General features: G+C 43.2%; 1 protein-coding gene across 1 annotated transcript; it reads right to left on the reverse strand.

The window, feature by feature from the left end:
• Positions 1 to 315: 315 nt before the first annotated feature.
• On the reverse strand, positions 316 to 14,447 carry cdk12 (cyclin-dependent kinase 12). Its single transcript, XM_054607445.1, is given in 15 exon segments — positions 316 to 2,090; positions 3,780 to 4,202; positions 4,465 to 4,688; positions 4,933 to 5,064; positions 5,154 to 5,270; positions 5,394 to 5,471; positions 6,494 to 6,595; positions 6,732 to 6,788; positions 7,730 to 7,919; positions 9,159 to 9,329; positions 9,454 to 9,593; positions 9,685 to 9,864; positions 10,566 to 11,249; positions 12,457 to 13,288; positions 13,291 to 14,447. Coding segments are annotated over 15 exon segments (4,080 nt in total). The 5' UTR covers positions 13,625 to 14,447; the 3' UTR covers positions 316 to 1,674.
• Positions 14,448 to 16,486: the final 2,039 nt, after the last annotated feature.

Genomic DNA, 16,486 nt, shown 5'->3' on the forward strand with positions numbered 1-16,486 from the left:
GTATTTTTACGTGTTTGATTATTTTTACTTGTGTTACTTGGATGATCAATATCTTCCATTCCTTCATGTGTTACTAAAAATGAAAAAAATGAAAGTCAAACCACATTAGCGTCCAGATCTTAAGAGTAATAAGAAACATTAGAAATCTGGTGGATAACTTAGTCCATGCTGCAGCTATCAACTCTGATCAGGCTTTGCCAAGGCCCGACCATGAGGGCTTCCTGTAGTTGGAGCTGTATGAGTGAGTGCCTACCATCTAGTGGCCACTTTAGAGAAACATTCAGAGATGCCAGGAGAGTCTATTCAACTGGTCGCATTACTTCTTTTAATAAACGGAACCAAGAAAACACATATTACAAAATATTGTTTTTTCTTTTTACAGACACACCAAACCATTTTCTCCTCTCTTTCCTTTTCCAAAGCAAAAACAAAAAACAAAAAACAAGGAAACAGAACCATGGACCATTTTTTTTTCTTTTTTTTTTTTAAGCGTGAAACATTTTCTTTATGTAGAAAATAATTGCAACTAAAAAGAAAAAGCTTTTGTTGCACAAGTTGGCAGAGAGGCAATAACATATTAGAAGAGGCTTTCACAGCCCACCAGGAAAAGCCGAAAAGTCAGTTTCTGTCTGTGTTTACATGTTTCAATAGTGTTATATTTTAACTAGTAGAATAGCTTGAGTATTATGGAGCAGTTCGTTTTTATGTAGTGGTTAAATCCATATTGGAGAACGGAAAGTTGTACTGCAGGCTTAGACTTGTTAGGACACAGAGGTTTGCTGTATGTAAAGAAAGAAAGATCTTCATGTGGACCAAAACACATTGCAATTTAGCTGAGTTGATAACAGACAGAATACAATATGGAATAGCATTTGGGTAAACAAAAGTACAGTCCTGCTGATGTTCATTGTTGAAGGTACCATCTAAAGCAGAAACTTAACCCACACTCCCCCGATAGGCCAAGATCCTTGAGAGGTCGCTGGGGTCACAACGGAGGCACAAGGCTGAAAACAAGGGAGCTAGCCAGCATGTAAGGGTTCAATGGTAAACTCATGTTGCTCCAGTGTTCTGCCTCAAATATAGCCATACACGGTTATTCAGCTTCAGCGGATATTCCATCGCACAGTCACCAACACCCCCCATCAGAGTGGATGACCGGGCCTTCATCCTCCAAAACACTGATAGTTTTTTTTTTAGAAGTGGGCACTGCAGTGGACAAGACAATCATATGTTTTTGCAAAATAAAAATAAAATAAAAAATGATCACAGCTGCATTCTAAGTTGAGCGTCAGCTGCATGGCACTCAATTTGGAAGCTAAACTTCATTCAAGTCAGGTTCTTCAGTGTACAGGAAAGAGCAAGGGATTACAGGCGGTGACAGTCACTTAATGGATTGTTAGAGGTCAGATCGACACCAGGTCCAAACACGCCCTCCAGCACAACACAACAGCTTGTTCAGGGGGCGGGATGATCTTGACCTGAGGAGGCCCTTCATCTCTTTCTTTAAGACATTCATTTTCATAATCTTTGATTCAACTTTAGCTACCTGCTCATGGTCCAGTGAGTCATAATCTGCCCGTGTCCTTCTGCATTCTTCCTATGCCTTCCCTTCATGCCAGGATTACTGCAGCCGTCTCAAGATACCTAGGTCTGTCTCACCAGGGGCAATGAGGGTCAGCGGGCAGCTCCATGAGAAAAGCGGAGGTCCTGGTCCTTAGGGAACTGCGCTGCAGTGGTAGGAGCAGCAGTCCCCAGTCCCGCTGGGGTATCAGCTGCAGCCGTAGGTTTCGGCGGGGAGTCTGCAACCCAGGGTGGAGGGGGCTTTCCCCGGGCCAAGACGTCTACAGCAGGAGACGGGGCCTTGCTGCGCTGAGGGTCCCCAGCTTCCGAGTTCTGCTGAGAGATGAGCTGGAGCAAGGCAGCAGCCATGGCAGGGCTGATGTCCTGGCTGGGTTGGGTCTCAGACCCAGCGTGCTGGGCATTTCCAAGGAGAGCTGAGGGAGGTGGCCCGGGTGGAGAGGGTGGACGCTGCTCACCAGATGGAGGCGCCTGGTTGACCCCAAGCCGTTTCCTTTTTGATGTTGCACCATCTAATGGGACCAAACAGGACAGAGGACAAAACGTTAGGCATCAAGATATCCAATGTTTAATCAATGTGCACGATCTATACAATAACCCTAAATCTTATTTGTCATCGTCTGTTTAATCTGCACTTATGGAAAGTAAAAATGTATTTGTTTTAAGGGCCTGAAATAGTTACACAATGTTGACATTCCTACCTTCACCACAAGAGGGAGAGCAGAGCACTCTAAATGTATTTTCACATAAAGTACATTAAAGGTAAAACATATCTGCTGGTATTGTTGAAATAAAGTTAACTTTGTTAACCTACGTACATCGTGTAGATACAGCGCAATAGATACTAAAACCTATCGGACCTAAATACAAAGTTGGCCTACGAAAAATCTACAGGCATGTGCTTACTCAGATATTAAATCTCAACATTGAATATTGAAATGAAATGTTTAATTTTAATGTGATTCATCATCGCCGTTAAATATTTTTTATTAAACACAATATAACATTGAATTTAAATCACTATATGGGTTCAATAAAATAGCTGCATTGATGTATGCAACACAGATGCAGCTGTTTTTGTTTTTCCTCCAACCAACAACCTTCAAAAACAAAACAAAAAAGGGGAAAAGGGAAAAATGTGGTAACTAGATGAGAAACATTAGGAAGGGCATGTACAGCTGGATGAATAGAAAGGGTGACTTATGTAGAGGAATTCTAAGTATTATAGAGGTCAGGACAAGATTACTAAACCAGGTTAGTCTCATTCTACAGCAGTGCAAGGCAAACCAAGGTGGCAAGGGCTTCAGAGGCCCCGACAGGAGAAATAACCAGAAGAAAACAGAACTGTTACCATTCCAGTGTCAGCAGCATAGTCAATAGTTTTATTCAACTTGCTAATCACATTTTGAATTAATATCTGAGTCAGAGTGAACAGTTTGAAACAAAACAAAAAGTGTGACAAACCAAAGTTAAAAGAAACACATGCAGGTGAGGTCTAAAGACTCAAAACATTTATTTTCACTTGATAATTTATTAGACTTTCTTCATAAAAAGGCTGACATTACAGACTGTTTAAAGCAACATCGCCTCATGTGAAGAATCCATGACACCTGCTTTATAATGAAAATGAAGTGAGAACATGAGTGGAGTAGGGAAAGATACAGAAACAAAGACTGTGAGAAAGAAACAAGGAAGTGGGAGAAACGTGGAAGAAACAATACAGAGTGAACTTTTATTTTCACTCAAATGAATAAATCTAAACTTTCTCCCAGTTTATTGAGTACACCAGTGAGAGATGAGCATGTGCACCAAACCTTTTCCTGGTTACCAGGGTCATATGGCGACAACCGCGTGAGTGACTTGCGCTCTTCCGAGGTACTGCATTTTTCAATATGTGAGGTGGTAAAAGGGGACAATGGTGTTGGTGTGAGGTATGTCAGGGATAATAGGAGGGGTGGGGGATGCATGATAGGACTAATGACCCAATTCATTTGGTTAATTGATCACTTTGTTGATTTCATCAGGTAGTCTAAAGTGTAATTAATTTGATAAGAGTATACAGGTATTTTGAGTAACAACACCCAGTCAGCTTATGTTTGTTCTCTGCCCTGTTCTCCTCATTCTTGCTGTCCCCGGTGACTTTTAACGGACCTCGGTTACCCCCTTTTTAACCACCCTCTAGAGACTAAACCCAGACTTGCCCTTGCGATCAGTAGTAGAGGCGGACGAACCGCGCATTAGGCCCTCCTCTGATTGGACGCCATTGCTCTCTTCGCCTTGCTCCTCGGTTTGTGGCTTAATGATGTGGCCCAAAATGAGGGCCAGCAGGTTGGCCTGGTCTTCCTGGCTGAGTGGTGGGTCTCCGGATGCCGGTGAGAGTTCCTGGGGTTCAGGAGGCGGCTCTGGGGGCTGGGACCTGGCAGCCGACTGGGCCTGGTCCTCTGGTGCCCCCTGGTGGTCAGAGGCTTCACTGAGGGCGGACAACGACTGGCTCAGTGTCTCTGGTTTGGAGAGGTTGAGAAGCTGAGCCACCTGGGGCAGGCTGAGGTCCGTCTGCCCCTGGAGGAGGTTAAGCAGCACCGCCAGCTCTGTCTGGTTCAACTGCTCTGCAGCAACTCCAAGGCCTGAACATATTCACGCAACAATTAAAAGTTATAGTAATGCAATAACTACAAACAAAAAGATACATAAACTTTTCTGCTGAATAACTCCAAATTACTTTTTATTTTCCAACCAGTGCATATGTATGTCAGAATACTACAATCTGCAAATCTTCCCAGTTTGCATTTTTTGAGTGGAAAAACTGTGTATTGAAACACTTAATATAAAGCATATCTTATGTCCATGTGTGTTTCTGCTAAAATAGTTTTGAGAGGCAGCTGTTACCTGACAACTCACTCTCTAAGTTGGCTGTGGAGGGAGGTTTTCCTGGTGGAGGCGGTGGGGCTCCAGCCGGGCTGGCTTGGGGCCGGCTGTTCTCTCCACTGGAGGTCCCAGTCGCATCCTTGCGGGGCACTTTGGGCACAGGCACATCCTCGGGCACCCCGCTCTGACGTGCACGTCGTCGCTTCTTACTCCACAGCTCGTGGCAGTCCTGATGGTGAGGAAGACTGGAGTCGCAAAAAAAATAAAAGGAAGTTATTATAGCACAACCATGATTTACAAATCTGTAATCAATCAAATAAAACAAAAGACATGCCCCGAATGAGAAATACAAACAACAACAAATAGTATTAAGTATGCCTTCTAAATATTTTTCTACTAGCACTCACAATTAGAAAAATAATATTAAAAACATATATATATGATACTATATAGATGAAAATTGGAACTGGAGGCCATGGGGCTACTGACTCTGGCGGTGGCATCTTGTTGGGCTCAACGTTACTCAGAAAGTCACTGCTGAGAGCGTGCTCCGCTGTGCAGCGCCGTGCAGGGTCGAGGGTCAGCATTCGGTCCAGCAAGTCCAGGGCAGGGGTAGGTAAACTGTAGAGAAGGGGAAAGATTTTTCAACTGCAGAAACAGACGAAGGGTCGATCTCAGCTACTTTGGGGAAGCTCAGCATGGCTACGTACAAGGCAAACTCCTCCCGCAGCCGCCGTCTGTACTGCTTCTTGGGTTTCATGGTGTTGAAGAGGGGAAGTTTAATGACGTCAGGCCAGGCTGCAGGACAGGGGCTCCCGCACAGACGGCTGAGGGAAATGACAAGAGAAAGGCAAAGATGGGCTCAGATGAAGAAACAGAGAAATTGGAGTGAAGAGGTTGCAGCAGAAATTATTACTTAAAAGTGTTCTGCTCAGGAGAGTTTAGCCTACCTGATGAGCTCCAGCTGGAGAAGCTCCTGGTTAGCCTGGAAGATGGGCTTCTTGGTAAAGAGCTCTCCCAGAATACACCTGAGCCATGACAAAGAATGGGAAATAGGAAAATGTTCACTACCACTCACTAAGCTTAAACTAAGTTTAAAAAAACAGTGTCAATGTGTGAGTGTCAAACAGACTGTCAGACAGGATGATTGTGTAAATAAATCCTACTACATTTTATTTGTCAAGATACATTTCCAAATCCTACACATCTTATAGAAGAAAGTTTTACCTCAAACTTTAGAATGATGTAACGAGTAATCATACTTAAGAAAACAGATCGGTACATATGAATACAAATAGCGTGTAGAAGTTGTAGCGAAATGTATTGCTGGTGCAAAGGTTCAGAGTTAATATTTCTTTTGCATAAAATTGTGTTTGTTCTTTAAATCAAGTTCAAAATTTGTCAGTAGAGCACACAAGTGAAAATAAATGTAAGAATCTCACTCCTAAGTGAACTTAATTTGCTTCTCAGTGCCCACACTGCTTCAAGATTAAAAAGTAACTGCTGCAAATATGTAGTAAAGTTTACATGGCACAAAAAAAAAAAAAAAAAAAAAAGCTATTCAACAAATCCCTAAAAATGATCACCAAACAAACTAAGGTATCAGTGTATCACAGTGGGTGGGAAGCTTTCACCTACCAAGAGGATACGGAGTAGGAAGATGTGAACAATGGCAAAAGATAATTTTAGACCAACTTTTTTTAAACACACAATGCAGCTTTCCTCATTTATTTTTTATTATCAATTGATAGAGATGAAAATGTCAAGATTTAATTCTTATTTTCTGAAAATTCAGACCAATTTTAATGCGAGGTTGCATAACCCAATAAAACATTAGTTTAAATCTACATATGTTCATGAAGCCTACACTACATTATACAATGGAGCAGTGTGTGTGTGTGTGTGTGTGTGTGTGTGTGTGTGTGTGTGTGTGTGTGTATATATATATATATATATATATATATATATGTATGTATATTTATATGACAGAGGAAATAAAGCGAGTGTTAATGAACATAGTGATGTGCCATCATACCAGCGTCACACTCACCCACAGCTCCATACATCAATGGCTGGAGAGTATCTCTCCTCTCCCAGCAGGAGTTCAGGGGGGCGATACCATAGTGTGATTACTTTATTAGTGTACGGCCGACTGGGGGGGAAGGAAAGAGAGGCAACGATAAGACTGAGCACACCATCAAGGAGCATCTATGCCAGCAGAAGAGGTCCCTGTATATTGCATACATTTATTGGGAAACATATGTAGATGACAAATAGTCATGTCTTACCTTTCCTCTGAACTGTAAAGCCGAGCCAAACCAAAGTCTGCCAGTTTGATCTGACCTCTGTACGAGGAAACATAAAGCGATCAGCAGAAACACTACCAAGCATGAGTACAGAAGCCCTGACAACTATAAACTACTGAGACAGTGACTGACCCTGAGACACCAAATACAAATCAGACAGGTTATTTTGAATAACTAGTTTGTTCTCTTCTTTTTTTTGTCAGATTCAGGTAAAATACTGGTAGAAGAAGTTGTTCACTAACATTGTAACTGATGGAAAAATGCATGCTGCACTTTGAGAAGGTACAAGCCAAATCAGAGCGAGTGTTCAAACTCAACCAATGTCAGCTAACAAATGCCAAATACAAATGTATCTATTTTCAGTTAGTTGAACAGTAGCAGGGCAGTGAGTGAGAGCAAACTGTAGTGCGTCTCTAAGTGCTCCATTTCCCAGCAAAACGCACAATTCAGCTCCTTTTTATTAGCATCTTAGCCATTGCAGCTTGTTTAACTTCCCTTGCATCCCAAAATGTTTGTAGATTGGATGCAGTTTTGTACTGAGCAAGCATCTGTGAGAAGTATCTGTACTCCTTCATTGCTTTAACGTGAAGTGCCAGTTAGTTGCAAAGTGATTAGCTCTGCTGCTGACACACTTTGAAATTTCTTCCATTCCGATCATTAAAGTTAGCGTTTGACTGCTTTTGGTCTTTGAGTTTCCAGTATTTACAGAGTACAGCTGCATTTAAACCATCTGCAGGAAATGCTTTCAAGTTGATGATGCTGCATTATAGCTGACAAAGTGAAAGTCAGTTTACAAAAGGGGATCAGTGGTTAGCTAAACAAACACATGAATAAAAAGTCAACTGAACAACCTGCAAGCGATACAGATGAATGAAAACTGACTATACACATCTGTTACTGCTAATCAACTGAATCCTAGCTGCTACTGTCTACATAAAAGGACCCTTTAATATTTCACTCCTTCCTCTACTGTTCCTGACCTGTTGTTGAGCAATATGTTGGAGCATTTGATGTCTCTGTGCAGGAAATTGTTCTTGTGGCAGTAGTCCAGACCCTCCATCAGCTGGCGCATGAAGCTGCGGACGTGCTCATGGGAGAACTGGACCAGGCCTGACTCCAGCAGGCCCATCAGGTCGTGGTCCATGTACTCAAACACCAGGTAAAACGCACCTAAATACAGAGGGGAGATGTATTTAGAAACCAGAAACACAATATACACTCATGAACCCCAAGTCTGAAGGTTAAAGGATTGGGCCTGTGAAAGAGAGGTTTGCTACACACTTTGATTAGCTCATATGATTAAACCTAGCTCTAAATTTGCTTCTCAGTAAGTTAGAATACTCTACAGTGAGTATTCTACTGAAACTGTGCAACTATTGTGCTTTGTCATAACGGCACAGCCAACTACAGTACAATGACGTGTATATTTCTCAAGGTGTAAACCAGCACTGCTCTATGAGGAATGAAACCTAAAAGAATGGTGAATGTAAATCATCACCACATGAACTGCATCTGCTGCCAAATAACCAAACAAACCGTAGTAATTATATCAGTCCTAGTTTTTGTGGGTTTTCTTGAAGATAAGATGTGTATTGTATGCGAGTTGAATGCTGTATGCATATTTCCTGAATCTTCAGAATGTAGTAGAATGGTTTAACTTCTGCTTTCAATCTGGGAAATTATATTTTCTGATGCCAAACATTTGTTTACATTAGTAATGTTTCTAAACAGAGTATACCTAATATTTTCCATGCATATCTCAAACTTCGTCAGACTCTCAGATAAAGAAATAAATATTTTCACACAGCTTGAAACACTGATTAAGTTGATCTGATTCCCAATCTTTTAAGCTTAGATTGTCTATGATTTGTTTTTACAGAAAATTCATTTAAATGTTTGAGTTTTGACTTACAGGACCTAAATTACTCCCCCCCAAAAAATCTACAGCCACACCAACAACATTAAATAATGGAAAGTTACATACAGGATTGTGATGTATAGGGAGCAGCATTACGTTTCGTAATTTGTGTTTTGGATGTAGTCAGGGTTTTGCATCAAACAAGTCTGTGGTTTGTAAACAACAAAGTATTCTCAACGTTCTGTCTTTTATATGATAAATTAGTGAGTTTCTGTATTAATCTTCATGGTATAATTTATACTGTCGTCGTCATCATCACTGCAGCCCTTAACAATGTGCACAACAGTGTTGGGAGAAATTCCACACCATGACCGCCCTTTCAGACATGCTGCAGTTTGCAGCTGTCAGTTTCAATTCTCATAGCTGATGGAAAACATTTCCTATGTTCCACTGATTATAGCGACACGTCTGAAAGTTCCTGTTATTCACAGCAGTAGAGTATCACTGTCATTATTTACCCAGTCCTGGCAGATAAAATGTAACCCTCTTACCTTTGTCCTTTTTAAAGTCCAGTGCATCCTGCTTGTCAGTGACTATCTCCTTCATGTTGACAACACTGCGGTGCTTGAGCTGCCGCAAGATCTTGATCTCTCTAATGGCTGTGATGGGGAAACCTTCCTTTTCATTGTCCAAACGCACCTTCTTCAAAGCCACCAGTTCACCTTTCATGTTAAAAATAAGCAAAGAGTATTTAGAAATGTGTCAATGTGAATTTTATCTCTGCTTGTTTTAAGATAAAACACATGAGTACTACAGTAAACTTAAATCCAGATTATATTCCCTTACCAGTGTCTTTGTCCTTGGCCTTGTACACTTGGCCGTAGGTGCCTTCTCCTATGATGCCAATTATATCAAATTTATCTACACAGCGTTTGCCCCAGTCACTCTGGGTATGTTTGCGCTCCCCATATCGCGGGCAGCAAATCCTGTAAAGCAACAAAAAGGAAATTAGATTTGACTTAATGTCGGATCTAGTAGAGGAAGATTGCAAGTGGGTGAGAAGTAAAACACACTGACTTTGGTCTCTTCTTAAGGACTGCCTGGGGTAGCGGTGGTGCCTGGTGGATGGGGGACTGTGGGGGTGAGGAGTCACCTCCAGGAAGGGTGGGCGGTAAAGGAAGGTCGATGAGTGATGGCCGGCTGCGGACCTCCCGCTCCTTCCTGGATGGCCTTTGAGGAGGGGTGGACTTCTTTGGACTGACGGTGCAAAAATATAAAAAGACATTTAGAGAAATGTATAAATGATTAAAGAGACAGGAGAAGCAAATATTCAATATGTACTTAATATGCACTCCTTGTGAATGTAGATCCACATTTTGTTCACCCAGCTCACCGTTTTTTGTAAAACTACTGATGGGTAGGGCAGAGAAGAGCGTGCGTCTTCCAGCTTACAGTAACAAGTGCAAAACAAAAAGTGAATATGACCTCACCAGGGCAATAAAGAGTGTCGAAATCGAGGGAGTCATTTTGATGATGTATGACATTACATTTTTGGAAGTATGACACTTGCTAGAAATATTACCACTTTCACAAGTTATCATATCTAAGGCGATGAGAAAATAGTTGCAAGATAAGAAATGTTTTACTCTGACTTCAGATGAGTGATGATAATCATGGAATAAAAAACAAAAGAGTAAAGTGGCGATTTCAGTGGTGTTGATGCAAGTTGTGGCCTATATTTTATGAGCACAGATGAAAGTTGTACAAAATGTGACCTCCATATAAGACATGAGGATGCATTGAGACCAGTGTTGGAAATTAACTTTTATGTCCTCCTGCCACCAAGGTTGGTGGTTTCAAAACTTCAAAAACCCATTTGGCTGGTGCTCATTTCCAACCCTGCTAGGGTCCAGTGTGACATATTCTGTTGGTCTGTATCCCTGTTGGGGGGGACTCACCTGTCCTGAGCGTTTCCCAGCAGTGCAGGTGGTAAAGGCAGGAGAGGAAGAGTTGACGTCTTGTGGAGCGACATCTGACGGACAGGGCTGCGTGGAGGAAGCGGAGCTGGCGATAAGGCCTGGGATGTGGATGAGGGTGCAGGAGGCTGGATACTTGTTTCTGCCTGAGGTGGCAGTGGTGGAACCTGTGTGGCTGGAGCCGGTGGCACAGGAGGAGAGGGCTGAGGAGGCGCAGGAGAACAGGTGGAAGAAGAAGGTAGAGGTGCAGTAACCGAATCTTCACCACTGGGAGCATCCTGGGGTAACGGCACAGGTGGTGGGGGCAGAGGTTCTGCCGCTGCCGAGTCTCTTTCTGGTTGTGGCGCTGCGGCTTTAGTGGGCCGTAAGGAGGAGGAGCCCGCAGATTTACGTGCCGGCGCCGGCGGAGGAGTGGAAGCACCACCACTCGCACGGGCAGCCGCCTCAGCAGCCTGCCGTTCCTTCTTCCTGCGGGTCAGCTCTGCTCCCAGGCTGGAGTTAAGTGGCAGGCGGGAGGAGGGAGGGGAGCGGCTAGTTGGTCGGCTGCTGTGGGAACTGGCCCCCATTGCAGCAGAGGAAGTATGCCTCTTGCTACGGGAACGAGAAGCGGAGCGACGAGAAGACGAGTAGTGCAGAGGGGAACGACTCCTGGAGCGGCCAGAGCGGCTAAATTAAAGAAATACATTTTTTTTTTTTATGTTATCTTCCTGTAGTCAGAGAATATCATACAGCATGTTGCATTATTTTGAAAACATTTAAACAGGGAACAGAGTGGGTTGTGAACTTGGAAGACACAACCCAGTCCATTACTGCACTAAAATGGCCGTTGATCAAACATAATGAAAATGAAACCATGAGACCTTTTGACATGGGATGTAACAAAAAAGCCAAAACAACTGTTTCTGACAGAAACGAAGTAAAGGTTGGATCTCAAACTTTGATATAGTCAAAAGTGATACAGCTTGTGTCTTGTGTAATGTTCCATTTAATGTTTGCTTTGACTCCATTCCAGTCACAGATAGACGATCTGAATAAATACAAGGAAATTTGTGAATAACCAGACAAAGTAAATAAGAAACTGTATGCAATTTAGAAACCATTCCCAGACTTCTCAGGGCTCCATTATTCTGCTAGTACAAATTATAATCTTTCCACTGTGCGTTCAAATTTTAACTGACTATACTTCAACCAAATTCAGAAATGATGACTTACTTTTTATGCTTTGGAAAAAGTATGACTATGGTATATGGTATGGCATTTATAAAAAAAAAAAAGTGGTCTTTCCATCAGGTGCCATTTTTTTAGGTTGCCTTTACTTTGCCTTTGAAAGAGACCAGTGGCTTAAATCCGATGTACAACTCAAATGTAATCATAAATGCGAGTCTCTGGTGATGACGGTAAAGGAACAGACCAGGGTTGCTGTGCCCCAACCTTTTCATAGTAGCCAAAGCTCTTGTAAATAAAATGGCTGAATTTAAAATGTTTTAGCACCTGCCTGTTTTGACATTACCTCCATCCTTTAATTTTCTCAACAGATCTTGGTCAATGTTATTAAGGTTCTACAAGCAGCAAATATGTGTCTACGGTGAGAAGGCCTCTGCAAGTTCAACAGGTCTGCCTGACTTTACCAATGCAGGTTGCTTCAGTTTCTTTAAAAACAGCCCAATAAGTAGTATCTTGGATAATAAAACGTCAAGATGTGTGTCACTATATAAAAAAAATACTACTAAATATGGGTAAATTGGTCTTTTGTACCATGACACACACTTAAAGGCCTCTGGTACTCTACACTTACCCCATCTCCATGCGTGTCTCACTGCAAGCTATAGAAATATTGCCCTAGTTTGAAAGCAGCACTACAGCATTTACTCACCGTGACATGGGGCTGGTGCTGGAGGACCTGCGGGCGCCATAGGGGCTGTTGGAGCGTCTCCTTGAGTAGGGGCTGCTGTCCCTCTCATAGCTGGAGGACCTGTGTCTGCTGCCGTAGGGGCTGTCGGATCTCTGCCTGCTGCGGCGGGACACATCCCCGTAAGGACTGGGGCTCTGCTGGGCCACCCTCCTTCTGGAGTAGCTGTCATCCTGCTGCTGCCCATACCCACTGGCCTGTGGACTCTCGCTGCCAGCCCCTCTCCTGGGACTGGGCGAGAGAGCAGAGCTGGTGCCCTTCCTGCGAGGGCTTCCCCTAATCGCGGCCTTGCCCTTAGGGCTCGACTTGTGGCTCTTGGAGGACTTGCGATGGCCTCTGTCTGCTCGGTTCCTCTGGGAGGAGCTGCGGCTGCCCTCCCCTCGGCCCTCTCTGCGTTGTTGTTTGTCTTTGCGGGTTTTCCCTGAGCGGCTGCTCTCCTTGCTGCGAGATGAGGATGTGGAGGACGTGGTGCTGCCTACACTGGCTGCAGGCTGTACCTGTGTGGAGAGCATCAGCTCCCCGCGTTTAGAGTCACTCTCCGGCTGAACCTGGCGTTTGGATGAGGGGCCTGAGGTCGCAGCCTTCTCCTTGCTCTTCACAGAAATCCCCTTCTCGCGGTCTTTGCTATTCTTTTTCTTGTACCCACGTTCTCCGTTCCCAGAGTCTCTAACTTTATTGGGGTCCTTGGACTTTTTCCGGTAGTGTCTGTGGCCGCTGTTCTCGCCACCGCCGGCTTCTACCCCGACGTCGCCCCTCTCGTAGTCCGGTGAGGGCTCCAGCCGGTCCCCGCCCCCCTCTCAGAAGGCCTGGAGGACGGCGGGTCTGAAAAAGTGTCCGAGTCGGAGCTGATATCGTCGTACTCCACCAGAGGCTTCACCGTGTGCACGCCAGGTGGCGCCGTGTCGCCGAGGGTGTAATCGTCGGTTCCCGGTGCCGCCGAGAATTCCCGATTATGTTTGGTTGATTTATGCCGTTTGCGTTTGCAAGAGGACATTGAAGATTTTAACTGCACCTTGCCGTCCTTGCCGGCCTTGTCTCCCGCAGAGGTATGGGTCGAGGCCTGGGTCTGGTGCAGCACACTGCTAGAGTCCGACTTCCTCTTGGTCCCATGGTGTCGGTCCGACCCAGGCATCCCTCACGCTGGCGTCGGTACCTCGGCTTCGACTGGGCCTCGGTGGTCCGGGCAATTCATTCACAGGGGCACAGTAGAGGTCCTCCAAACCCCGGACCAAAATATTAAGTTACTAAGCAGAACACAGCGAGAAAATAAACAAAACCAACACACCAGGCCGCTCCCGTCCAGTCCTCCTCACAGCCGATTCATTCCGCTGAGGTCGCCAGCACCGCTCGCCGACGCAGAGAAACGCCAGGGTGGTTCTCCAGTACTGGAGGGTGTGTGTTTGGAAATAGTCAGTGAATGAAAAAGATCCCAACCAATGATCGGAGCATTGTGTTGTCGTCTCCGGCTCAATTTAGCTAGCACCGCTAGCTAATGCTCGGCGGCTAGCGAGCTGACTCGTAAAAAAGAAAAAGTCCCCTTTGTGAAAGGTGTCCTTGTCCGGTGCCAAGTTAAGTAAAGGTGCTTTTATTCCACAGAATTACGACCTTAGCATTCAGAAACAAGCAAATGCCTTCATTAAAAGACGCTCGTTTCTCGAACAAAATGAAAACTTGACCCGGTTGGTTCTGTTTACATGTTCCCTTTAATGTAAGTTTTATCCCCTATAAAGTCAATATTGATTAGAAATCATAGTATTGTCGTGTGCAATAGATGTTCCAGTTTATTATCAATGGCTCTGGGAATCAACCAGGCCTATATTTAGGGCGATGCTAGTGGATTTAATATCATCCACAGCCCTATCTGAAGGAGACTACAAACGCCATTGTGGCTCCTGTGACTAGCAACTTCGCACAGCAGAATGAACCGGAAACCGGAACGCTGTCAATCTTGGTTGTATCTTAGCAACGACCTATCACAACCCACAGCCCGCCTTCTGTACTCGTGGTCGCGCGCCAGCAACGCAAATGTAAAAATAAAAAATAAAAAAATAATACAAAAAAAACATTCAAGATTTTCATTTGAAATGAAATAACACAAAGCATTGGATTCATATGAAATGGAGGTATCAGGATCATGGTGTGTTTTGAATTTTAAACATGACAAAGCTGGATTACCAACAGGCAAAATGGGCATCTATCCTTGGGCCCTGACAGCTCCACGCTTTTCAGTCATCTGGCCTGTGCTAATTTAATTGATCATTTTTGGAGGAAAGTGTTGTGCAGTACAAAGTGGTATTGTGCAATATAGTTTAAATAAACTAAATATAATCAAAGATTATCAATAAGATGTAAAATGTAAATGGGTTTACAGTAGCCCCTAGAGTCATAAATATAAACAGGTTAAAAGTTGCAAAGTCAAAATATACAAATGCCAAAAGTAAACAGGTTGATAGGTGCAAATCTAAGCAGATGAAAAGGGTCTTATTAGGCGGTTGATACCACCTCAGCACCCTATGTCTATGCCGTCCGGCTCTCTGCTTGAGGTAGATGTATTGTAGAGATTTATAGAGTGGAAAAAGTGGGGTTTCTTTAAAGCTACTTTTTGATATTGCATCTGTTGCACAACGTATTGTGTATTCTATGACAAAAGCATATATTATGTTGGTCTCAAGTCACAAGTAGCTCAATTTGTTTTTTTGTAAAAAAAAAAAGAAGAAAAGTTAAGATCAGTTGAACACGGAATATACAATATAAAGCAAGCTAATTAGTGTTTTCTGAGTACTTCATAAAGTGAGCTTTATAAAGTATGTCAAGTTGATAAGGATGATAACTGGAGTCAAACTTCCCACACCTGTTCTTCTGGTTCTGGATTTGTGCTGTTTTAGCTGGGCATTATATTAAAGGGGCAAAAACCAGGCATGGCATCACACTGTATGCTTTGGATTTACCATAGCCGCAGGCTAGTGGGAAACTCCTCTTTATGACTCTGAATGCGGTGTAGGATGGATAACAGTCATAAAAGTGTCTGCCATCAGCTTAACACCATACATATGGTAATGGTAATAAAATCGGTTAATAATTGCATACTATTTATTGGAGCTAAACTTTTATTTATACAGAGAGCATACTAGGTTTACCTTTAGCAGCAATTATAGCCTACAATCACTGCTGTTGTGGTTTCATCAAAAAACATTAAAATGAAATAGATTTAAATTAAGGAAGACACTAATAATGCATTTAAATGACATTTTAAAAATACTTTAGTGACATTTTATTGTGGCACTCCAGACGACAATGAACTGTTATCAAGCGTGTGTTCCACAGTGTGACGCAGTATGACGAGCGGCCGTCCTGCACGTTGATTGGATCGTCTGTCAAACGGGGGCGTGGCTGACGTGAACCAGGAAGTCGCGTTTCCCACAGCAATAAAAAAAAGTTACAATTTATGTTTGTGAACAAACAATGCAATGGAATTGATTTAATAAGCATTTCTATTGTTGACGTGTCATAAGGGGGGACACCCTCCGCTTCTGTGTACCGTATAATACACGAATCTTGTTGTGACAAAGATTATGAACGCTTTAGGCCCACACTTCAAGTGGATATTACTCATATTAGACATAAATAGCCTTAGATAGGCTATTTGTTATTTCAAGTAGGTTATATGAGGGAAAATATAAACGATGTAGGCTATATCACATATACTAACTGGCATATTTGAGTTGGGTGTGTAAAAAGCTACCAAAACCTGGGTTAAGACTTTTTTAAATGAATTGTAAACACTATAGCCCTTGAACCCCGTCCCCTCCAGCAATATATTCGTGCTACGCTGTCAAAATCGTGAGGCCCCCACTTTGATATTTATCTTTGCTCCCGAGTTAAAGGACCAGCCAATGAAGCAGCCTATGACGGTAGTAGCATTTTTCTGTGTTTGGGCAATACATGCATCACCACAATCACATTATATTTTTTTTATTTCCAAGTGATGTAGGCG

This window comes from Anoplopoma fimbria, chromosome 11 (assembly GCF_027596085.1).
Source record: "Anoplopoma fimbria isolate UVic2021 breed Golden Eagle Sablefish chromosome 11, Afim_UVic_2022, whole genome shotgun sequence".
NCBI lineage: Eukaryota > Metazoa > Chordata > Actinopteri > Perciformes > Anoplopomatidae > Anoplopoma > Anoplopoma fimbria.